Source organism: Protomyctophum parallelum (genome assembly GCF_964188405.1).
Source record: "Protomyctophum parallelum genome assembly, chromosome: 4".
Taxonomy (NCBI): Eukaryota; Metazoa; Chordata; class Actinopteri; order Myctophiformes; family Myctophidae; genus Protomyctophum; species Protomyctophum parallelum.
Window position 1 is genome coordinate 4,823,943 of NC_139700.1, and position 23,608 is coordinate 4,847,550.

The 23,608-nt window shown below is 43.7% G+C and overlaps 1 protein-coding gene across 1 annotated transcript in view; it reads left to right on the forward strand.

Annotated features, from left to right (window-relative positions):
* Positions 1-16,590, forward strand: part of LOC310858047 (proline-rich protein 5-like) — a gene marked incomplete at its 3' end in the record, with an annotated part of 29,752 nt that extends 13,162 nt beyond the window's left edge. Inside the window, exons 3-9 of the mRNA XM_083764095.1 lie at positions 5,404-5,484; positions 6,962-7,010; positions 9,463-9,520; positions 13,667-13,758; positions 14,243-14,380; positions 14,654-14,759; positions 16,292-16,590. Coding sequence (XP_083620221.1) covers positions 5,404-5,484; positions 6,962-7,010; positions 9,463-9,520; positions 13,667-13,758; positions 14,243-14,380; positions 14,654-14,759; positions 16,292-16,590 — 823 coding nt within the window. The remainder of the gene's footprint in view (positions 1-5,403; positions 5,485-6,961; positions 7,011-9,462; positions 9,521-13,666; positions 13,759-14,242; positions 14,381-14,653; positions 14,760-16,291) is intronic.
* Positions 16,591-23,608: the final 7,018 nt, after the last annotated feature.

The following is a 23,608-nucleotide window of genomic DNA, read 5'->3' on the forward strand; positions in this document are numbered from 1 at the left end:
CACACTGAGACACAAGAAGAAAACACAGCACGACAACACACTAAGACACAAGAAGAAAACACAGCACGACAACACATTAAGACACAAGAAGAAAACACAGCACGACAACACACTAAGACACAAGAAGAAAACACAGCACGACAACACACTAAGACACAAGAAGAAAACACAGCACGACAACACACTAAGACACAAGAAGAAAACACAGCACGACAACACACTGAGACAAAAGAAGAAAACACAGCACGACAACACACTAAGACACAAGAAGAAAACACAGCACGACAACACACTAAGACAAAAGAAGAAAACACAGCACGACAACACACTAAGACACAAGAAGAAAACACAGCACGACAACACACTAAGACAAAAGAAGAAAACACAGCACGACAACACACTGAGACACAAGAAGAAAACGCAGCACGACAACACACTGAGACACAAGAAGAAAACACAGCACGACAACACACTGAGACACAAGAAGAAAACACAGCACGACAACACACTGAGACACAAGAAGAAAACACAGCACGACAACACAGTGAGACACAAGAAGAAAACACAGCACGACAACACACTAAGACACAAGAAGAAAACACAGCACGACAACACACTAAGACACAAGAAGAAAACACAGCACGACAACACACTGAGACACAAGAAGAAAACACAGCACGACAACACACTGAGACACAAGAAGAAAACACAGCACGACAACACACTGAGACACAAGAAGAAAACACAGCACGACAACACACTAAGACACAAGAAGAAAACACAGCACGACAACACACTGAGACACAAGAAGAAAACACAGCACGACAACACACTGAGACACAAGAAGAAAACACAGCACGACAACACACTAAGACACAAGAAGAAAACACAGCACGACAACACACTGAGACACAAGAAGAAAACACAGCACGACAACACACTAAGACAAAAGAAGAAAACACAGCACGACAACACACTGAGACACAAGAAGAAAACACAGCACGACAACACACTAAGACACAAGAAGAAAACACAGCACGACAACACACTGAGACACAAGAAGAAAACACAGCACGACAACACACTGAGACACAAGAAGAAAACACAGCACGACAACACACTGAGACACAAGAAGAAAACACAGCACGACAACACACTAAGACACAAGAAGAAAACACAGCACGACAACACACTGAGACACAAGAAGAAAACACAGCACGACAACACACTAAGACACAAGAAGAAAACACAGCACGACAACACACTGAGACACAAGAAGAAAACACAGCACGACAACACACTGAGACACAAGAAGAAAACACAGCACGACAACACACTGAGACACAAGAAGAAAACACAGCACGACAACACACTGAGACACAAGAAGAAAACACAGCACGACAACACACTAAGGTCAGATTCTCACCTAATACTTCGGTAGACTCGGATGCGTATGGGCGGGGAAATTGAGGTTCTTGCATATTTAATTGGCTGCGGTTTGCCTTCACACTGTCATTCGCAGCAATTGGAAACGCAGCACCTTTATCAGCACCTTTATCAATGTGTTCCATTCATAAACTAGCCTACACAGTGAAATCTATGGTGATAAAATTACACTCATAACGTGCATGTGTCGTGCCGTCTGGGACCCCCCCCCCCCCCCCCCCCCCTCTCTCTCTCTCTCTACGCACGCAGCCACCACACACTGTTCTTTTGGGCATGGAGGCACAACGCTGCATGAGCGCACTGATATAACTCCCCAGTCCCCACACAGTGACAGCACTCCATAGCACTCCATGTTTACGGCACGCACAGACAGACAGACAGAATATTCTGTAGGCTATAATAGGCTACACTGCAGTGTTTTTATGCGTTTTCTTAAGCAATTGATTAATGTACACGTCCTCATTTCGATCAGGGCTTCAGTCTCCTTATTCGACCACGTCTATCCACAGTAATGGGACATCTTTGCCCTGCATAAAATATGCCTTCTCCGTCTCCAACTGTGTTCAGCTCCTCACCCGCCACATTATGTTTGCTTCATTTCCTTTATTTACTGCGGATTGCATTCACACCTGCACCGAATCGTAGTCAAGTGCGATTGGAAGCGAAGCGAAACCCCCGTTTTTGGGCGGAGTAAAATGCGGTTCTTTGCTGCGCATTAGGATTCGAATGAGCCTTCACACCTGCCAAACGAAGCGCACTTTCTGAAATTTTCTGAAAACTTTCTGGATTCGTTTTAATCGCAGCAAAGCTCTCTGGTGAGAATGTGACCTAAGACACAAGAAGAAAACACAGCACAGCAGGATTCTGGGTGGCCACAGTGGGTGGCATACTTTACTTACAGTGTGTTTGTTTCCCCAACTGGTATAAATACACATAGACAAGGTAACTAGTACTACACACACACACACACACACACACACACACACACACACACACACACACACACACACACACACACACACAACGTCTGTGTGTGTTCAGATTGTTGTTTGTGGCTGTGCATGTCTAATGCTTCAGAGATTACCATATCTTTTCTCCCTGCTGTTTACTAAACGTCTCCCATCAACACACCAAACCACTGTCTCTCCTTATGAGACATTTTGCGTGGGAAAGAGATATTTCTATGTGCTTACAGTGTGGACACAGTTCAACCACTTGGACCCTCACAAGCATATTCCGGGCAGGGCATGTCATAACATTTCAACTTTTGGCTTAGGGTGTCTTGCTCAGAGACACATTGCTGAGGCCTGGAATCGAACCTGGGACCTTTGGCTGGCGGGCTCTCTAACCATTCAGCTATGTTATCTGGTCAGGCTGAGTCAAATCAACACTGAGTTGGTCAGCCCTCTCCATTGCAACAACAGCATGATCTGTCATGGTGTCCTCATATTTACATAATGTTCTCTTCTGTTCATACACACTATCGCCAAAGGTTTTGATGTGTGTCACGTTTTCATCCAAGATGATCTCAGCCCTTTCGAGACGCGACGACGGGTCATGTGTGTTTCCAGAAACGCATGACATTCCTAGGTATTTCCGGTGTAACTGTTGCGACGCGAGCTTAGTGAAACTGAACATACAGAGCATCCAAACTTCGGGACCACAGTTATGCCCAGAGCCTATTAACTAATTTGATCAAAATCAGATTAGACGTAATTCTATCTTTTCACTATTCTAGTGAAAAGCCCCATATTTTCCACACTGGGTCGAAATGCACGCGGCCTGACCACTTAATAGGCTGCCGTGTTAAGTGGTCAGATGGGTGGGACGCAAACGCTTTCAAGATTTTTCAAGTGGGCTCTGATCCAGAAAAGGATCAAGCACTGGTCTAGGAGGATCATTATTTCCATTGTTTCCTCTCGGCCTACTGTCTGTCTCCAAGAGAAACGTGAGTCAGCCGTGGGCCTTAGAAACGTGTTCGTTTGTTAACCCATTCTGACCTGAGATCAGATTCTAAAAATGTCAGTCGCTCTTCGATTTTTCAAAAATCTGCTATTTTTCAATAGCTAAAGCACGACATGATGCCAACACCAAAATGGGTGCCCGGTCAGAATGGGTTAAAAATCATACCCGTGTGAACTGAGTGGTGAAACTCCCCCCCCCCCCCCCCCCCCTCTCTCTCATTAGCAGCCAACAGTGCAGCACTCTCTCTCTCTCTCTGTTTCTGGCACAACAGCGCCCCTACTGGTACTAATAGTCATACTGGTGCTCACAGTCACATACTGTAGGTGCATGGGTGGGTTAACGTCACATAGTTAGGCGGACACGGACATTGCTGTTCCTTGGAGTGGTTGCACCACTCAAAAAGAAAGAGAGTAGTTTTCCACCATTAGCTTGTTTTTGTTGTTTTTTTGTGAGCTGACCTGCTTCCCTTTGATTCCTTTATGAGTCTGCAAGCAGGAAGAGAATACAGTGGGAGGAATGTTAAGAGGAAGTGTGTGACAGTTTGTGCACGTGTGTGTGCGTGTGTGTAGGTGTGTATAACACGAGGTGGTGCGTGTGTGATTGGGTCTGTGAGTTCATTTTTGTGCATTACTTATCCTTAAAAGGGATTGTGACATGTAACATTCAGTAGATTTTCTGCTCAAACAAGTGCTCTGATTTTCCTGCTGTTTGTGATATAATAGCCATCAAATCCCATATAAGTCAATGGGATTTGCCAGCAGATGTCACTGTTTTCACTGTTTTACCTGTTTTCATTGCAGCTCAAAAGGCTTCCAAACCCAAGAGAAAGCTCTAGACCACAGAAAATCCACTGAATGTTCAAAGTTCATGTTTTTTGGGGGTAATTGAGGTCATGGAACCTAAAAGAAAGAGGGGACTTGCACCACTCGGTTCACATGGGTGTGATTTTACTGTACATTTGCTGAATGTGCAATATGCATGGGTATGTATGAGTATGACCTTTCTGTATGTCAGAATGTGAATGTGTGCTAGTGAGGATACAGTAGCGTAGCCACTCGACTCCACTGGGCTTTCCAACCTGGGAGAAACGCCACGTGTGTCTTGTCTGTTTCCTGTTTCGCCACAGGAACTGGTCAGAGCCCTCGGCAGGAAGTTCAGTAGGAAACGGACGTTGCAGTGGGCAGATGCGACCCGTAGGGATAACTTCTTTTGTCTCTTCCTGTGACCTGGAGGTGCCGTGGGTGGCACCAACACCATACTAACAAAGTGCCAGCGAGCAAGGCACTGAACACCCTGAACACCCCCCCCCCCCCCCCCCCCATGCCGAGCGTTTGGCAGATTTACCCAGGTCAAACGGTAAATCTCTTCAACGGCGCGATAATTCTTATCTGCTGTGGAAAATAAGTCCACACAATGTTGTCTATGGCAGTCCAGGACGGCGTTTGGCCCCGCCTATACCTTCTTAAAGCCCCAGTGCCTTTTCCTCTGCCACTAACAGTGGTTCACGTACACATTATCAACAGAATTCAAAACGGCTACTGCGGGAATTCTTCATTTAATTGTTATGAAGAAAATAATGAAACAGGAATTTGGACGTTATACTTCCGGACAGGAAGGCCCTGGGTCAGGTTCTGAGATCTGAAGGTTCTGACCTTCCACAAACCTCTGACCTGCCGTGTGTGTGTGTGTGTGTGTGTGTGTGTGTGTGTGTGTGTGTGTGTGTGTGTGTGTGTGCGCGCGGGTGCGAGCGTGTGTCAGTGTTCAGACAGCCGTGGTGAAGGTGTTTGAGGGAGAGCATCAGGTTCTCTCATTAACGAGAGCATCAGGTTCTGAGAACTGAAGGTTCTGACCTTCCACAAACCTCTGACCTGCCGTGTGTGTGTGTGTGTGTGTGTGTGTGTGTGTGTGTGTGTGTGTGTGTGTGTGTGTGTGTGTGTGTGTGTGTGTGTGTGTGTGTGTGTGTGTGTGTGTGTGTGTGTGTGTGTGTGTCAGTGTTCAGACAGCCGTGGTGAGGGTGTTTGAGGGAGGAGGACTGCAGCCCAACGAGCTCTACACCCTTAACGAGAGCATCAGGTAATTAGCGACCTTCTTCCTCAACTTCTGAGTTGGCTTCATTTCCCTCGATGTGAACCCTTTATTGCGGGCGAGGTTTTCCACGGTTGAGGTGTCTTTGAACCCGCTATCCCTTTTCTTCTCTTCGTGGCTTCATTTCCACTGCATCGAGTAGGTCGGTCTTTCCATGGTCTAATTGTCTTCTCGCCTTGATCTCTGACATGTTCATTAGGGCTGCGAATCTTTAGGTGTCCCACGATTCGATTCGATTCCGATTCTTGGGGTGACGATTCGATTCAAAAACGATCTTTTCGATTTTTCCGATTCTCGATTCAAAAAAGATTTTTTTCCGATTCTAAAGCAGTTTTTTATTTTTATTAAAAACAATTAAATAGAATTTTAGCATGATCTACTCCAGTCTTCTGGCATGAAAGCAGAGTACATTTAGTAAAAAGCTTGTATAATTGTAAAGGTTTTATCAACTGAATGATTTAAACACACAAAGGTTAAATCCAAGAGTAAGAACATGTCTCATTTATTTAGCTTGCACAAATTTGAACCAGTACAAAAGTTACAAAATCTCTTCTCACTCAATACCAGAACAATACATTAGTATTAAAACAGGTGTAAAATAAATACAATTGGCAGGCTTAGCTTAGCTGGTAGTAAATGCACTATGCAGAAACCCAGGCCATAATGCATTGCATGCACAGGTAGTACCTGTGCATGTTTTTTTGTTTTTTTTGCACAAATGTACCTGTCAGGTACAGGTACATTTGTGCAAAAAGAATAATAATAATAATAAAAAAATAAAAAATTGATTTTTGGAAAATGAGAATCGATTCTGAATCGGACGGCATTAGAATCGCGATTCTAACTCGAATCGATTTTTTTTGACAGCCCTAATGTTCATATTGAATCCTCAGAGAAGCTCTGCTGGTTTGCTGTTCATGTTGAAGAAGATCTGTATAGAAAATAAATTGTCTTGTTCACTGTACTTTGTTCAACTTGATCCACTCTGATCTGTTGTGTTATACACTGTTCGACTCTACAGTGATCTGCTATTCTCTGTTCTGTTCTGTTCTTTCCAAATGGACCCTGACGGGGTCCAGTTGGTTCCATTTGTACACTCTCAGAGTTAAATTAACATTGGTTTTACAATACAAATTGGGGTCTCAGAGATTGAAAAGCCATTAAATGTGGGTCTGTGCTGTAGCCTATTGCATATCAAACTGAGGGTCCTTGAAATTAAAATGGTTGAGGATCTCACTGCTAGAGCCGTAAAATGTTCTCTTATGGGGGATCCTGGCATATCTTTTCAAATGGGATAATTGTACTGTACTGTACTGTACTGTACTGTACTGTACTGTACTGTACTGTACTGTACTGTACTGTACTGTACTGTACTGTACTGTACTGTACTGTACTGTACTGTACTGTACTGTACTGTACTACTGGGTTCTGTTCCATGCTGTGTTCTACTGTTCTTCTTCTCTAGGTGGCTTCTAAAGACTGAACTTGGCTCTTTCATCACTGACTACCTCCAGGTAAATCAACTCTTTCACCTCCGATGTGTTTGTTTTGTATGCATACATACAGTGTGTACACACACACACACACACGCACGCACGCGCATGCACGCACGCACACATACATACAATACCTACAGTACAATACAAACAAATACATGTACAATACAAAAGTATAATTATTTACATTTTTCATGTCCTGCTTAAAGGCATGTGGACAGTGATTATGTGGTCTGTGGGTCAGCCGATGTTCTCTTGTCCGTGGCTCACAACTCCAGCTTCCAGGCTAACATGCACTCTTAGCTGGTCCGGAATCGGAATCAAAATTCATCTGGGATCAGATCACACAGTCTTCTCTTGTGTCTCTCTCCTAAACTGTCAACATTGTTTTGAAAGCAGCTCTCGGTTGCGGCTGGGTTCCCTTTAATTGTGGCGCTGTGACCGTAAGCTGATTACTGAATACCTTCCTTTCTAAACTTTGTTCTAGAGCAGCAGGAGAGCAGGAACGCTCAGAGGGAGAGACTGCTGCTCCTTCATTCAGTCCTTTTGACTCACTGAGTCTAAACCGGGCTCACTGCTCAAGACACTGACGCCACATTTATACTTAGCTTACCCACCACTGTCTCGCACACCGAAAATAGCCGATCTATAGGCTTACAACGCCTTGCTCTGCAAGGCGTTGTAAGCTTATAGATCAGCTATTTTCAGTGTGAGACACGATGCATTATAGTAAGTATACATCAGGCGTTAAACTCCATATACTACTACTACTACATGTACTGTACAGTATGTTGCGCTGGTGAAGGATACAATACCAGTAATCCTATGGGTTTCCCATGCACTCTCTCTTCTCTCAAATCCTGCTATAGCCACGTATCCTTCCCTGTCGAAGTGTCCTTGTGCAAGACGGCAAACTCCCGCCTGCTGTTTATTAGAAAATATAAATCACTCTTGATGAGAGTATGGGGGATTACTAATATGACTTTGTGATATGAAGCAAACAAAGTCAGTCACTCTAGCTGTCAAGATGCTTTTTGAGGTGTCGGGACAGGACGTAAGGTGTCGTCGGGAAGTCGTCCTCTTCCTGTGTGGAGAGGCCATTCCTGCCTCTGCCTCATCCATCCTGTTCGGTGTGTCTTGGCCACAGCGCAGGCTGTCCATCCTGTTCGGTGTGTCTTGGCCACAGCGCGGGCTGTCCATCCTGTTCGGTGTGTCTGGCCACAGCGCGGGCCTTGACTGCCAGGAACCATGTCACGGAGCGGGGAGAGCTGGGGAACTTCCTCACCGCACCGAGTGACTGACTGGAAAGGCTGCTCTGTGTTTTGGAGTGATGCTATTTGTGTCCATGTAGTTCTCTCATTTTAGAGACTGGGAGCTGCCCAGTAAATAAAATGGTAAATGATGCATTTATAAAATGTAGTGCTTTTATCCAAAGTGCTTTACATAGATTGTGCATTACATTCGCCCGTTCACAAACACATTCACACACACCGATGGTGGAGGAAACCATGTAAGGCACCGACCAGCACGTCGGCAGAAAGGAGGCGTTCATAGTCTTGCTCAAGGACACTTCGACACTGACTTTGGGGGAGCCCGGGATCGAACTGTGAACCTCGCGATTCCACGCACATGTCCTGGGCCTGGTGAGAGCAGGAGTGGACCTGGTGAGATGTAGGAGGGGCCCGGACAGGAGTCAACCCACAGAGCCTAGTCCATCCACGCGCCAGAATCTGGTTCTCCCAGTCCTGGCAGAGTATAGTTTCGGAGCAACGGATTGTGTGCGTCTTTCCCTAATGGGACATGATTGAGGGTAGCTACTGGAACGTAAGTCAGGACTTGATCACCCTGGCTGGGTCGCCTGAGTGAGGGGTATGATGTTTGACAGACCCGAAACCCCGATGACCTGATGCATCACTGAGGATACGTCCCAGGTGCATCCATGCAATGTTTTTGTTATAGTATGTTTGATTGAGTACAAAAAATTCAATACTGCAAAAGTACAGAGGCGCAATACTGCTAAAAGCATTAAAAAAAGCAATCACAGAGATGACACATGGATGGAATTACACCGGAATGTTTGTACATTCTCACTGAGGATGTGAGAATATGTTGACAGTTGACACACACAAATTCACACACAGCCCTTTCACACAGCAGATGGCTCTATCTGTTTATCACACAAACACATTTGTGTGATATTTAGGCATTTATCATTCCAGTGTAAACTCGAACTTCAAAACTTGAACTTCAAAGGCATAAGGATAAATGGCACCCTTTTCACATTGGCCTATTATAGCGCAACCAGGAGGCCACGACCTGACCTGCCCTGGTGGAGACCAGTGAGACATTTTTGCTAGTCATTATTATTATCTTTCAGGTTTATTGCTCACACGGAGAGCTGTTTAGCCAGGCCGTTTTCTTGACTTGTAGGAAGGATGTTACTTTGATACTTTCCCTGTTTTCACCACAGAACCAACTCCTGACCAAAGGACTGAGTCACATCCTGGAAAGGATCCAGCTGTACGAGGGTGAGTGATTCTGTTAGTACATGGTGATAGACAGTAAACAAAAACACACTGGTTTACTTTTGACATTCTCTACCCAGATCCCTAGTCCACACCTTTAACCCATTCTGACCGGGCACCCATTTTGGTGTTGGCATCATGTTATGCTTTAGCTATTGAAAAATCTAAGACACTTTTAGAATCTGATCTCAGGTCAGAATTGGATAAATAATGAAACTGTCAGGATGTAATAGACATTTTTAGAATCTGATCTCAGGTCAGAATGGGTTAAGGCCCGTTCACATTTTCCATTTTAATGATTGATTGATTGATTGATTGAATAATGTATTAGTCAAAGATGTACAGTAAGACTTCAACATTCAAGATTGCTTTATTTGTCATTTGTTTTCCCATCTGAATAGATTTAGTAAAACAAAGTAATATATATATATATATATATATATATAAATATATTATTAGTTTCTCCTAGTTAAAGACATTATAAAAATACTCTATCGATCTGAAATAAACTAATCTTAAAAACTATATGAGTTCATGGCATAAAAATCAGCATTACCAGATAAAAACGGAATAAGAACTGAAAATAGAGTTCATCTGATCTATTTTGTTCATATATACTATGTAGTAGGGAGGCTGTACTCCAAAAGTCTGATTGCCTTGGGAAGGAAACGGTTGAGCATCCTTTCCACCCTGGCACTGATGCTCCTGTATCGTTTCCCAGACGGCATAAGGGAGAGGGGTGGGTGGTGTCCTTGAGCTAAAAGGATAACATTGTGGACCATTCGTTTCAATTGAAACCAAATCAGTTAAATTGATATTAAACAGGTGGCTCTGTCGAGCATTGAGCATTTAGAATAGGATGCACTTTACTTCTTAGTAGGCTACAGGTACAGGTTGACTTTCAAAGCTACATTTGAAACTAAACCGAAATTTGAGGTTTATTGCAAATAGTGACCCTGCAATATCCCCAGTCTTTTCTAAATCTTATACTGTAGTCTGTGACAAATTACCTTTAGAGGGGAGTCTTTTAAATGTCTTTCAAAAGTCTTTTCAAAGTCTTCTATGTTGGAGAAGGTGTCAAAAGACTTCTTTTAAAGATCTTGGCACATAAGCTGAGTGCCCAAATCATAAATCTCAACATGTAAAGACACAGGGCCTGGAGGAAGCTGTAACAAACTCCCTGAGATACTGTCACAGAATTTGAAACCTTCGTGTCAACTCTATCCGGCCAAGAGGAACGGCTTTCAGAAAAGTGCTTAGACCTGGAGAGGGACACCCTGGGGTAATGGAAGGGGCTGAAAAACCAGGGACTTTGTTGCAAAGTCGCTAAAGAAAGTGCTTCAACTGGATGGTTATCCAATATCCGGTGACAGACTGAGCTCATAGAGCTGGCCAATGGCACCCAGGGGATGATGAGCCACCGTGACATCTGATTCTGAAGGGACACTATACTGCCATGCTGTTGGCGCAATACTGTGTAAGGTGGCAACCAACAGGAATCGTAACATTTCAATGGCAGAGCATACAGGTATTCAGTGATCTTCCAGGCAGTGGTCAAATGCTGTGCAGCTTTTTTTTACTCCAGAAAGAAATCCTCCAGAGCAGGCTCGATTGTATATATATATATATATATATAAATGCACCACGTCTCTGTAATGTACGGCTGTAATGCACGTAACTGGAGAACCGCTCGCCCCACCGACTTCAAATTCGACACACGCGTTCCAATCCACACCACCACAGGTGGTGGTTGTCGAGTCGGTCGGCCCCACACGGTTGTCCAGAGCTGCCACAAAAGGCCTCTCTGTCCGGGCTCTGGACAGGACCCCTGCCCAGGCTCCATATATGGAGCTGCCTGTTCTGACATCACAACACTCCATATTTGGGAATGCCCGACACAGAACTCCATATATATAGGAATAAAGAGACACAGAGAGAGATTACAGAAAGAAAGATGGGTGGAACGGGGCGTGTACAATGTGTATTGTATAGCCGGATGGGGAATGGATCTCCCTCTGCTCTACAGCCAGGCACCGGTCTAGTTGAAAATAAAGTGTTAACCCATTCTGACCTGAGATCAGATTCATACGAGGTTTCCACTGGACACACACTGGTCTGATGAACCCATTCTGACCTGAGATCAGATTCTAAAAATGTCAGTCGTTCTTCGATTTTTCAAAAAATAGCAGACCTACAAGCTCGTATCGCGCCACTCGGTGGCGCGATATGAGCTTGTAGATCTGCTATTTTTCAATAGCTAAAGCATAACATGATGCCGACACCAAAATGGGTGCCCGGTCAGAATGGGTTCAAAATAAAAAGATTTACGTGACAACAACCCATGATGGATGTGCAGGGATTGGGGAGGGAACACGACGTTCAGATGTAAACACAGCTGCAGTGAATGATGGAGGAGGCAAAGTTTACAACTATCAAAAACCAAACTTTGGCGGTATGGTTGGATTTCAATTTAGCCGTCAGTGCTGACACTAACGATGCAGTTGGTTATGTGAAATGGGACCCGATGACAGCAAGAACACCAGGAATTCAGGCTTGCAGCGACATGTGGATTGTGGATAGAGGGAGCAAAGGCGAGATGCCGGCCTGCGTCTTGGAGATTTACTTCTGGCTTCGCTATACTAGCTCTTCAAAGAAAATTATACAGCAGTCCAAAATGTGAAGATACTGTATACAGCGAGACCATTTGATTAAGTTGCAGGAGATGGCTTCATGGATTTGGTGGAAGAGCTATTCCACAGGCTGTGTCTCACAAGGACCTGTCTCAGCGACAATACTGCTGACAATTTCCAGTTTTCTTAATATTCCCAGGAATCCATTGGTTCCAGAGTGGCATTCCGACGCACTGCCATTCCGACTATGGTACGTTTATTTTAGTACGGTATTGTATGCAAATACCATACTCATCGGGCTAAACAAGCAATAACACCATTAGGTATAGCCCTTGTGGTGGTGTTAACAAAAACAAATTAAACTTGACTGTTGAAGCAGGACTCCAAATTCAGCTACATGGCATTTTGTAAGAATATGGGTAAGAATATCATGAGATAAATGATCAGACCGACAATAACCGAATACAGCCTAGACATTAATGTGCTCAATAATGTGGTATGGGTGACAGACGCAAGTAATTGCTGCCCTCAGACCAGACAGACTACTTGATTGCCATATAATAGTGTGCCCTCTACTCAGAGCCTGGTAAAGACAGCTCATGAAGATGTGTACGTTCTGCAAGCTGCCAAATCGTTGGAAGTATTTAAGAAAGTCAGGCTATGGCAGGCTTGCTGTCAAAACCGGTGAAGCAAATGGGGGACACGAGATTTTGTACGGTCTACCTCCCTTTAAAATCTGTCAAATTGGTGAGCCAAGAGTCGTGTGAAAAGCTAGAAAGTTGGCCCACCGAGCGAGCACTACTGCAGAACAGAACAACAGCCACTCCTTGCCAGGCACTGATCCGTGAACGTCATGTGGAAACGTTTTGATAAAGGATCAACACAAAACAGCCACGTTTCTTTGGCCCAAAAACAGTCGGCTCAGATTGTCCAGTGCTAATATAGTACTGTATATACTGTATAGACCAGCTTCACCAGTAGGTTCAACAGCTGAGCGATGCAGATTATGTAACATGATAAAATGTAGTGCTGCTGTGTTATGCGAGACCCTCACTTGACTATGGTAGGGATGTTCACAAGGAGCACAAGCACAGCACTTGAATACAATGGAGTCAAATCGCTGCTTATCTAGTGGATGATTAGTTGATTGCACATTATAGACCAACGTAAGCCTACAATAGCGACGCAACTCACGCAGGGACTCTCTGTAAGGACTGTAAATAAGCTTGTGGTTTTTGTGTGCATTTGACTCCCCTCCGTAAGGCAAAAACTGACTCTGTCTCTGCCTTTAGGCGCAAACAGGTGTGACCATGCAAAAAGGCACGGTGAATATTTTCACCTAAATGAAAAACGTTAGCACAACAGTGCTCCCAATGTAAATAGTTATTCTGGAGCCCTGCACTACAGCCTACGTACATACTCATCCTGTTTGAGGTGTACAGATTAAAGATGACAAGATTAAGTTCTGTAAAAAAAGATGGTTTGATTTGTCTTTCTGTCTTCTGTGTCTCTTGTCCAGGAGAAAGACAGCTCCTCATCCTGTCTGAAATGTGGATTCGGTTCTTCACTGAGACTCTACCTACTCTACAGGCCATCTTCTACCCTGTACAGGTACAAATACACCAGCATGCAGTGCACGCATGCACATGAATGCACACACGCACGGACACACACACACCTCTACCAAGTGACACACAACAGTCTTCTATACGTATCATTATATAATATATATGAAGAAGTTGAAAATGTTACATTTGATATTCTTTCTCATTTTTGTGCCGTCTGGTGTCTTTGTTGATTTGAACAAGAATATGAGAATGTAATACTAAATAAAAATGGCCTTCCATATGTCCTTAGTCTTTGCATGAGGTGTGAGTTTGTTATGCTTGCTTTGCTCTTATGCTTGCATGCATAATAACGTGCGAAGTATCTTCACCGTGCAGTGTTGAAACACACTGCTGTCTGCTGAGCACAAACGCTGTATGGGAATCGAGTCTTTCAGTTGCGTGTCAGCGCAGAATTTGAGAAATGGTATTCATTTGTGTGTGTGTGTGTGTGCATGTGTGTGTGTGCGTGCGTGCGTGCACGTGTGTAGGGTCAGGAGTTGACTGTCAGACAGATGTGTCTGTTAGCCTTCAGGGACCTGGTCATATTAAAACTCCCTCTGCAGGACAACCTGAGGACTTCAGGCTGCATCCCTCCAGCCATCACACAGATGCTGCTAATACTGCAGGTACACACACACACACACACACACACACACACACACACACACACACACAGTAGGTAGACACCTTATAAAGTGTGTAAACTCTGGGTTCTATTTTGGCCCACTGCTTTTTACACCAGTTGTCTTTGTCAAAAATAGCGATGTGCAATGTGTTGCACTGTGAGTTTGTAGATCTGCTACTGTATATTTGCTGAATGTACACCTAACCCAGAATAGGGCCACATGGGGTTAATTGTCTGTCTGTCTGTGTCTGTGTCTGTGTCTGTCTGTCTGCAGGGTGTTCATGACAACAGTGCAGAGTATTTCCAGTTGGAGCGTTTGGTGGAGATGGTCATCTCTCCATATCTTGGCAAGGTCCTGCATAACAGTACCCTGTTACTAGGTCAGTTATCTTCTGCATTATTATTATTATTAATAAAAGGTGAAAAAAAATGTGCGCGCACGCAGTAGCGTGCGCTCCATTGACTGTAAAAAATATGGACAAAGCGTTCCCCGGGTCTAACATGAACGTAAAATGAAGCCTGTCAGTCCTTGTATTGTAAGTCGCCATCTTTCTAGATCCGTTTGGGCACAGCTGGCCCATTGGCTGGCCCAGACAACGAGGCGGGACTTCCCCCCTTCTTCTTCATTGGTTTTTATTTTGACTCGAGTGGGTGGGGGATCCCGTTCATAGACTGTAACGGTAGCCACGCCCCTCAGAACATGCGCGACTTTATGGTAAAAAAAATTTATAAATGGGACCATCATTTTCCAAAAAGAATATTATGACATTAGAAATGAGACTTTAAACTAGTGACTGGAAGCAGAAAGTATTCATGACCATGTTTATTAATGTAATACAGTCTAGGTGAAGTTGGGCCAAAATACATGGACTTCTATGGGGCCATGGGTTTTTCTGGGCCCAATGACAGCGCCACAACAGGCCATTATATGAACTTTCAGGAAATCCCGATTTCCTTAGTGGCTTCACAAAATATCTGTCTGACTGCCCCCCTGGTGCGCTCGCAGGATTCCCGCAGGATTCCCCCCAGACATTCGCACCCCCTGGGGTCAAGTTCAAGCTACGCCCATGATCCTACCTCTGATGCTGGTGCTCTTCTGTGTGTGTAGGGTAGTAGAGTGCCGGTATGCAGCTGTATGATCCTCTTATGAGGAGCTAATCTCTTGTTGTTACAGTCAACTGTGGGAGCAGCTCACCCTGTTGGGCTGCCCGGGAATTAGTGAGGTCTTACACACACACACACACACACACACACACACACACACACACACACACACACAGGTTTCGTTTGATGCGTGTACTGTATAAACAGAGAAATGGGCAAACAGCTTGTGAGCAAATACTTGACCTGGCCCTGCTTTTGTTCTTACAGCAGGGAGCCGAATGTTTTAAGAACAGTTTGTATTCCAAAAGGAGAGTTGACAGCCGGGAAGGAGACAGTGTCAGAGAAACAGACAGTAGGAAAGCTGAGAGGGAGACAGTGTAGGAGAGACAGAAAGTTGAGTTCTTGACTGACGAACTGTCTTGGAGAGTCAAAGTGTTTAAATTAGGGATTTTCATGTCATCTTATTGAAGCATTTTATATACCCTGAACTTCCCCTTCTATTGTACTACCATCGAATATATTTGTTGTTGTTGTGTATATTGTATTATGAACCGTGTTCCTGAAAAGAAGACACAAATTTGTCCAGAATATTTTTCTTAATTTTAGGCCTATAGGATCTATGCACACAAAATAACTCTTCCTACTTCTGGGCCCCTTCCCTACTTCCTTCACAGGTGTTACCGATGATACTAATAAGGCTCTGTTCATTTAGGAAGGTGCCTGGAAGTAGGAAGAGTTATTCTGTGTGCATATTAATGAATGTTACTATTAAACCAAAAATACTGACTAGGGCTGTCTCTCTGTGCAGAGTCCCACCTCTCGGAGGCGTTACTGAGAGACCGGTCCCGGCCGGAGATCTGTGTGAGCCAGCACCACCACGCGTCCACCACCTCTGACTACTCTCTGGCGCCCCTGGTGGAGCAGGACGGCGAGGCGTACCTGGAAAAGTCCGGCGGCGTGCGGCGCCACACGGTGGCCAACGCCCACTCCGACATCCAGCTTCTGTCCGCCTCGGGCAGAATGATGCATGCTGGGACGGCGGAAGAGGACAGCGGTGGAGGGGGAGGAGGAGGAGGAGGAGGGGCGGGAGATGAAGGGGGAGGAGGGGGGATGGCCGAGCGGCCGTACTACAGCCAACCGGATATCCTGGAGGTTCCGAGGTGCAGGCCTGTGGGAGGGTCTTGCCAAGCCGCGGAACTGGGCTGACGTCGGACTGCTGCCGCGAGTCCGAGCTGGCCTCCGCGAGGCGAAGGCTAACGAGATGAAAACAACCACCACGACGATGGATGGATGGAGAGGAAGGAGAAGTCTCCAAAAATGGAGTGGAACAGCGGGTGATTGGACAGGACGACCATGGACAACCAATGGACTGTCTGTCCCTTTGGTTGTATATATGAATAGAGAAGGCACCCAGCGGAAACCCTGAGGCGAAATGGACATAGTGGCCGAATGAAGGTATTGCAGCCTGGCCCCAAACACATGAACGCGCTGGTCCGTTGACCATCATTGTGCACGTTCACGACGGCAGCACACTCGTGCGCGTTCGTGCACGTTCAACGGCAGTGCGTTCATGTGTTTGGGGCCAATCCATCCCAGAATGCACTCTGTTCCTACCCGGAAGGAGGAGTGAAATCGCCTCATGCGCTTTTGAGCAACTTAATGCAAGTGGATGGAAGGAGAACTCGGATGTCATCTCTATTCATATATGCTCTTAAGGTCTGTCCTCTGGAAGACACAGCGTGGAGGTGTGGCGCCTAACGAGGCCTGGGCGAAATTAATTCGTGGTTCACAAAAAAAAGTACTAATTTTAACCTTTATGAAGCCTTGACTTCACAGAGATTCATTTAGTTTTTGTCTCATTCCTGAGCCAATAATTTGATGACCAGCAGAGATTCAAAGCCCGGACATGAAAGTATTGGCTCCGACAAAATGTAAAAATCTCAGTGAATTCACGGCTTTATGGGGCATTTAATCGATAGAGAATTAGTAATTATTTTGGGTGAACTGCTCCTTTTTTTTCTGAAAACCCTGGTCAAACAGAGGCTACATTGTGTCTCAGCCAATCACAGTCTACCGTTCCCTCGGCTATGGGACGTAAAACGACACTGCCTTATGTCGAGGCAGAGAGAGAGAGAGCGAGGCAGTGCGAAATGTTACTGCCTCGCCCATTTCTCACCTCAAATGTTTTCAGATCCATATTTTAGTGAATTGTTTAAGACGAGAGCATTTGTAATGCACCGTCCACCATCTTGAATAAAATTCTGTGTGTGTGTGTGTGTGTGTGTGTGTGTGTGTGTGTGTGTGTGTGTGTGTGTGTGTGTGTGTGAGTGTGAGACACAGCAGGGTCTAACTTTCTATTAGTAGGGAGACCACCTCCAACCACTGCAGATGTGATGGTTATATTAACATAGTCTAACATACATACTGGTTAAAATAATAATAATAGCACTTTGAGTGCCTTTATATTGTCTGTTGAAACTGATCAAATCAGAGATTGAGGTTATGTTGTTAGGAAAGCCTGATTAATGTATGATGAAGCATACTTCATCGTACAACAGTGTGACGTGCTGCTGAAAATAGCCTATTTTACACCCTCTGAATTTTTGTTATGCCAACTTACTCCCCGTACATTTCTGTGTTGCCACTGCTGTGGCAGCGACAAAGATCACCATCCCCACCCGGCTTCCCTTACCTGAACTCGGCCATTTTTGTGTTCATATAATGTCTGTAGCATTCTACAGTGTAGATGCTCAGCCAAACTGGATGCAACCCCAAAGGTGGATTCCAACCCCTAGACTCCGCAGTGGTGGGCAGGCACGCTGACGAGAAATGTATAAATGAAATATAACTGAAGGGTTGGATACAGCAGATGAAGGACATACTAAACTGCTGCTGTGGGTTCAAATCATGGTGTTTCAGAGTCTGGTCTGGATCAGTTGTAACTAGCGATGTCCTGATCAGGTTTTATTCCGATCATTTGATTTTGAGTATCTGCAGATATCGATTTTTCTCGATTTTTCGATATTTATATTTTTTACAGAACACTTATTCCATATCACAATAGTACAATATCCAAAATCACAGACAATATCCAGTCTAATATCATGATATGGATATAATATTGATACTAGGGAATGTCCCGATTACGCTTTTTTTGTTCCTGTTCCGATTCTGATCATTTTAAAAATGACGTGATTGGGCCCGATTTCCGATATGAGTTTTTTTTGGTCAAACTACAATCCCTCTCGTACATGAGTCCATTAACCCGTTCTGAACGGGCACCCATTTTGGTGTCAGCATCATGTTATGCTTTAGCTATTGAAAAATAGCAGACCTACAAGCTCGTAGCGCGCCACCGAGTGGCGCGCTACGAGCTTGTAGGTCTGCTATTTTTGAAAAGTCGAAGACACTTTTAGAATCTGATCTCAGGTCAGAATGGGTTAATAATGAAACTGTCAGGATGTAATAGACATTTTTAGAATCTGATCTCGGGTCAGAATGGGTTAAGGAGTTAACTGTTGGAATACCTCTGATGAACTGAACCGGTCCACACCGGTTCATATACCGCCTGGGCAGAACCAGAGAACTGCTGGGATAACTCCACTGGACTAAACTAAAGGTTCTGCTACTGGCAGTCATTGCTTTGGAATTTGTGCTTTATGTTGACATTCATTAATAAAGCCTGCTGTAATGAACTGTTAAATCATCAAGCTGTGTGAAGTTATTTATTATTTATGTATTTAGTTAGCTTGTTGCTGTGATAGTTTTAGAATGTACTCACTGGATAACTGGTGCATTCAGTGCATGATCAATTCTGAATAAGCGATGTATCAGGATGTTGCCATAATATAGTTGCTTGGCAGAAGTACAAAACGTGCATGCACACACACACACACACACACTATACTGAGTATAAGGAATCTTGATATTCTGTTGATATTCTAATAGGCTGATAAAATATTCACACTTCTGTGATAGTGGAGGAGTTTAGGGAGAGATACGGGTGATTTTGCGGCAATTCGTCTAAAAGTGCCAAAGATGTAGCCCAGGGCCTGCTCTAATGATTTAGCTATGGCGACCTTCAGGGTCGCCACAGCAGCCAAATCCTTATGGCCACACCATTAACAACCTAAATTATATAAGAGAAACTTCTCTAAATTTAATTATGCTATAAGTAGCGTGTAACGTGTCAAACTACTTAGTATTGCACTGTTGACCTGTCTGTCTAGCATCAAATGTTGGATGAGTGAGAACTTTCTCAAGCTAAATGAGGATGAGACAGAAGTTCTCATAATCGGTTCTAGTGAGCAGAAAGAATCAATAATAAGCAGACTTGGCAACCTGACTGTAGAAAGTAACAGTACAGTAAAGAACCTGGGGGTCATTATTGATTCTGAATTGAATTTTAATTCACACATTAATCATGTTACCAAGATTGCCTTTTTTCACCTTAGAAATATTGCACGAATCAGAGCCTATGTGTCCTTGGACGATGCAAAAACGCTAATCCACGCCGTTGTTTTTTCTCGGCTTGATTACTGCAATGCACTTTTTTCAGGACTGCCTAAGAAAACAACTGACAGACTACAACTTGTCCAAAATGCAGCAGCCAGAGTTTTAACTAGAACTAAGATGAGAGAACATATTACTCCAGTTTTGGCATCACTGCACTGGCTTCCGGTTGTTTTTAGGATTGATTTTAAAATTATTTTACTTGTCTATAAAGCTCTCAATGGTCTCGCACCTTCCTACCTACATGACTGCCTGCCTAAATATGTCCCAACCCGCCCCCTAAGGTCTTCCACTGCTGGCCTGCTCGCTTTGCCTAAAAAAATGGCAACTAAAAAATACGGGGAAGCAGCTTTTTGCTTCTACGGGCCGACGGCATGGAACAAGCTCCCACTGTACCTTCGTCAGGCAGCCTCTGTAGACATTTTTAAGGCTCAGCTCAAGACCCACTTCTACAACATTGCTTTTAATTTATCTTTTATTTTTTGTTATTCATGTCCTCACTGTATTGCATTACTGCTTGTTTTTTAATGTCGTTGCCTTGCTTTTCTTTTATTCTCCATTGTTCTGTAAAGCACTTTGAGCTGCATTTCATGTCATGAAAGGTGCTATACAAATAAAGTTTTATTATTATTATTATTATTAGTTTGACACGTCACACTACTTAAAACACTCACTACTTAAAGTATAATGACATTTAGAAAAGTTTGCCTTAATATAGGTTGTTAATGGTGGCCATTTGGATTTGGCCACGTGCCGACCCCGAAGGTCACCGGCTCAGGCCCCCTAGCTAAATCATTAGAGCATGTGGCTAAATCTGTGCAAAATGTGGCGCTTTTAGACGAATTAGCACAAAAATATTCCTAAACTCCTCCACTATGTACGTCACAGGAGGGTCTACTCTATATGCTTGGCTGCTTGACGAGGTGACATTTAAAATGACACTTTTCCTAATCTTTTCTACAGTACAATGCTTACAGTGGTACTGTTTCTTTTATTTTTCCATTCTGGCTCCTTTCTTTCTTCAGTGAATTCTCCTTTTGTTTCCATGTATTGTTTCTTGTGAAGCTTTCTCCACATTGGTTACAGCTGTACTGTTTCTTTCCGTTGTCCAATCCTGGATAGTTTTTTGTATAAATGGGTCAATTTGTTACAAGATGTAATGGGCTGTCTTACGTTGGTTGTTATTTAGTGCCCCTAAATGAAGTATTCTAAGTTGTGTTTATGTTTGAGGTGAGGAGGTGAGGACACGTTGATTGAGCTGATCAGCTAAGACTACAAAGTCTGGCTTCACATTAACCTCTAACGACCTCTGCTCCCTGTTGGGCCCTCAGGCCTGTCACTTGCATATAATTGCCTATAATCGCAGTAATTCTTTAGGCCTATGCCCAGCTTTGTGTGTTCGTGTGAATCATATTGATGATTTGATTGGCTGAGCAAAGTAGGTATTGAGGATTAAAAAGTGAGGACAGAAAAGTGAAACCTTGTATAATTAAGTTATTTGTCATATCTGCCATAGTGCAATTTGTGATTATAAAGCCTAAAAAGGCAAATAGAAATACAAATTGTAACGTTTACAATGTTCAATGCAAAAAAAGCTTAAACTTAAACTTGTAAATAATCGTGACACCAGCAGGTAGACTAGAGGAAAGTAGAGGTCATGTCCTTTGATCTGCGACGAGCTCTTTTAAAACCTGCTCAGACAGACGTGCTTTCTAGGTTGGTACTGCCCCCTGCTGGACAAAATGGGAAGTTACTATAGATCTATGTAAGTATTTCAGTATGAAAACCAAGTAACCTGTGTCCTGTAATTATACTAGTTCATACCATACCAGTTTGGGGATATGATGATATTCTTTTTTTTCTTTCTTACATTTGACCCATGCAGGTGAGGGAGGGGCTCTGTGCTCTTTCCTCTTTCCTCTTTCCTCTGTCGGTAAAACCTACTTGAGTAGGTAGGTTAATAGATCCATTAACCTACTTACTTACACATTTCTGCACCAATTTCAGAACAGAATATCTGCCACTTATAACGGGTGTCCCCCTGTGGCTCAGCCGATTCCGCCCTCAAATTCCGGCGCCATACATGGTCATTTTTGGCCGATTCTGTCCTCATTACTGAAATGATTAGTTATAATATCCATGGGAATATTTGCATGCCCATATATGGCCATATACTGATGACATCAGGGATCTCCATATATGGGCATAAAATAGATAGCTCTCCATACAGTATATGGGCATATGGGACATGAAAGATACAGTCAGACATCTCTATATGAGCATATGGGACATGAAAGATACAGTCAGACATCTCTATATGAGCATAATGGGACATGAAAGATACAGTCAGACATCTCTATATGAGCATAATGGGACATGAAAGATACAGTCAGACATCTCTATATGGGCATATGGGACATGAAAGATACAGTCAGACATCTCTATATGGGCATATGGGACATGAAAGATACAGTCAGACATCTCTACATGGGCATATGGGACATGAAAGATACAGTCAGACATCTCTATATGAGAATAATGGGACATGAAAGATACAGTCAGACATCTCTATATGGGCATATGGGACATGAAAGATACAGTCAGACATCTCTACATGGGCATATGGGACATGAAAGATACAGTCAGACATCTCTACATGGGCATATGGGACATGAAAGATACAGTCAGACATCTCTATATGAGAATAATGGGACATGAAAGATACAGTCAGACATCTCTATATGGGCATATGGGACATGAAAGATACAGTCAGACATCTCTACATGGGCATATGGGACATGAAAGATACAGTCAGACATCTCTATATGGGCATATGGGACATGAAAGATACAGTCAGACATCTCTACATGGGCATATGGGACATGAAAGATACAGTCAGACATCTCTATATGGGCATATGGGACATGAAAGATAGTCAGACATCTCTACATGGGCATATGGGACATGAAAGATACAGTCAGACATCTCTATATGGGCATGTGGGACATGAAAGATACAGTCAGACATCTCTATATGGGCATATGGGACATGAAAGATACAGTCAGACATCTCTACATGGGCATATGGGACATGAAAGATACAGTCAGACATCTCTATATGGGCATATGGGACATGAAAGATACAGTCAGACATCTCTATATGGGCATATGGGACATGAAAGATACAGTCAGACATCTCTATATGGGCATAATGGGACATGAAAGATACAGTCAGACATCTCTATATGGGCATATGGGACATGAAAGATACAGTCAGACATCTCTATATGGGCATATGGGACATGAAAGATACAGTCAGACATCTCTATATGGGCATAATGGGACATGAAAGATACAGTCAGACATCTCTACATGGGCATATGGGACATGAAAGATACAGTCAGACATCTCTATATGAGCATAATGGGACATGAAAGATACAGTCAGACATCTCTATATGGGCATATGGGACATGAAAGATACAGTCAGACATCTCTATATGGGCATGTGGGACATGAAAGATACAGTCAGACATCTCTATATGGGCATATGGGACATGAAAGATACAGTCAGACATCTCTACATGGGCATATGGGACATGAAAGATACAGTCA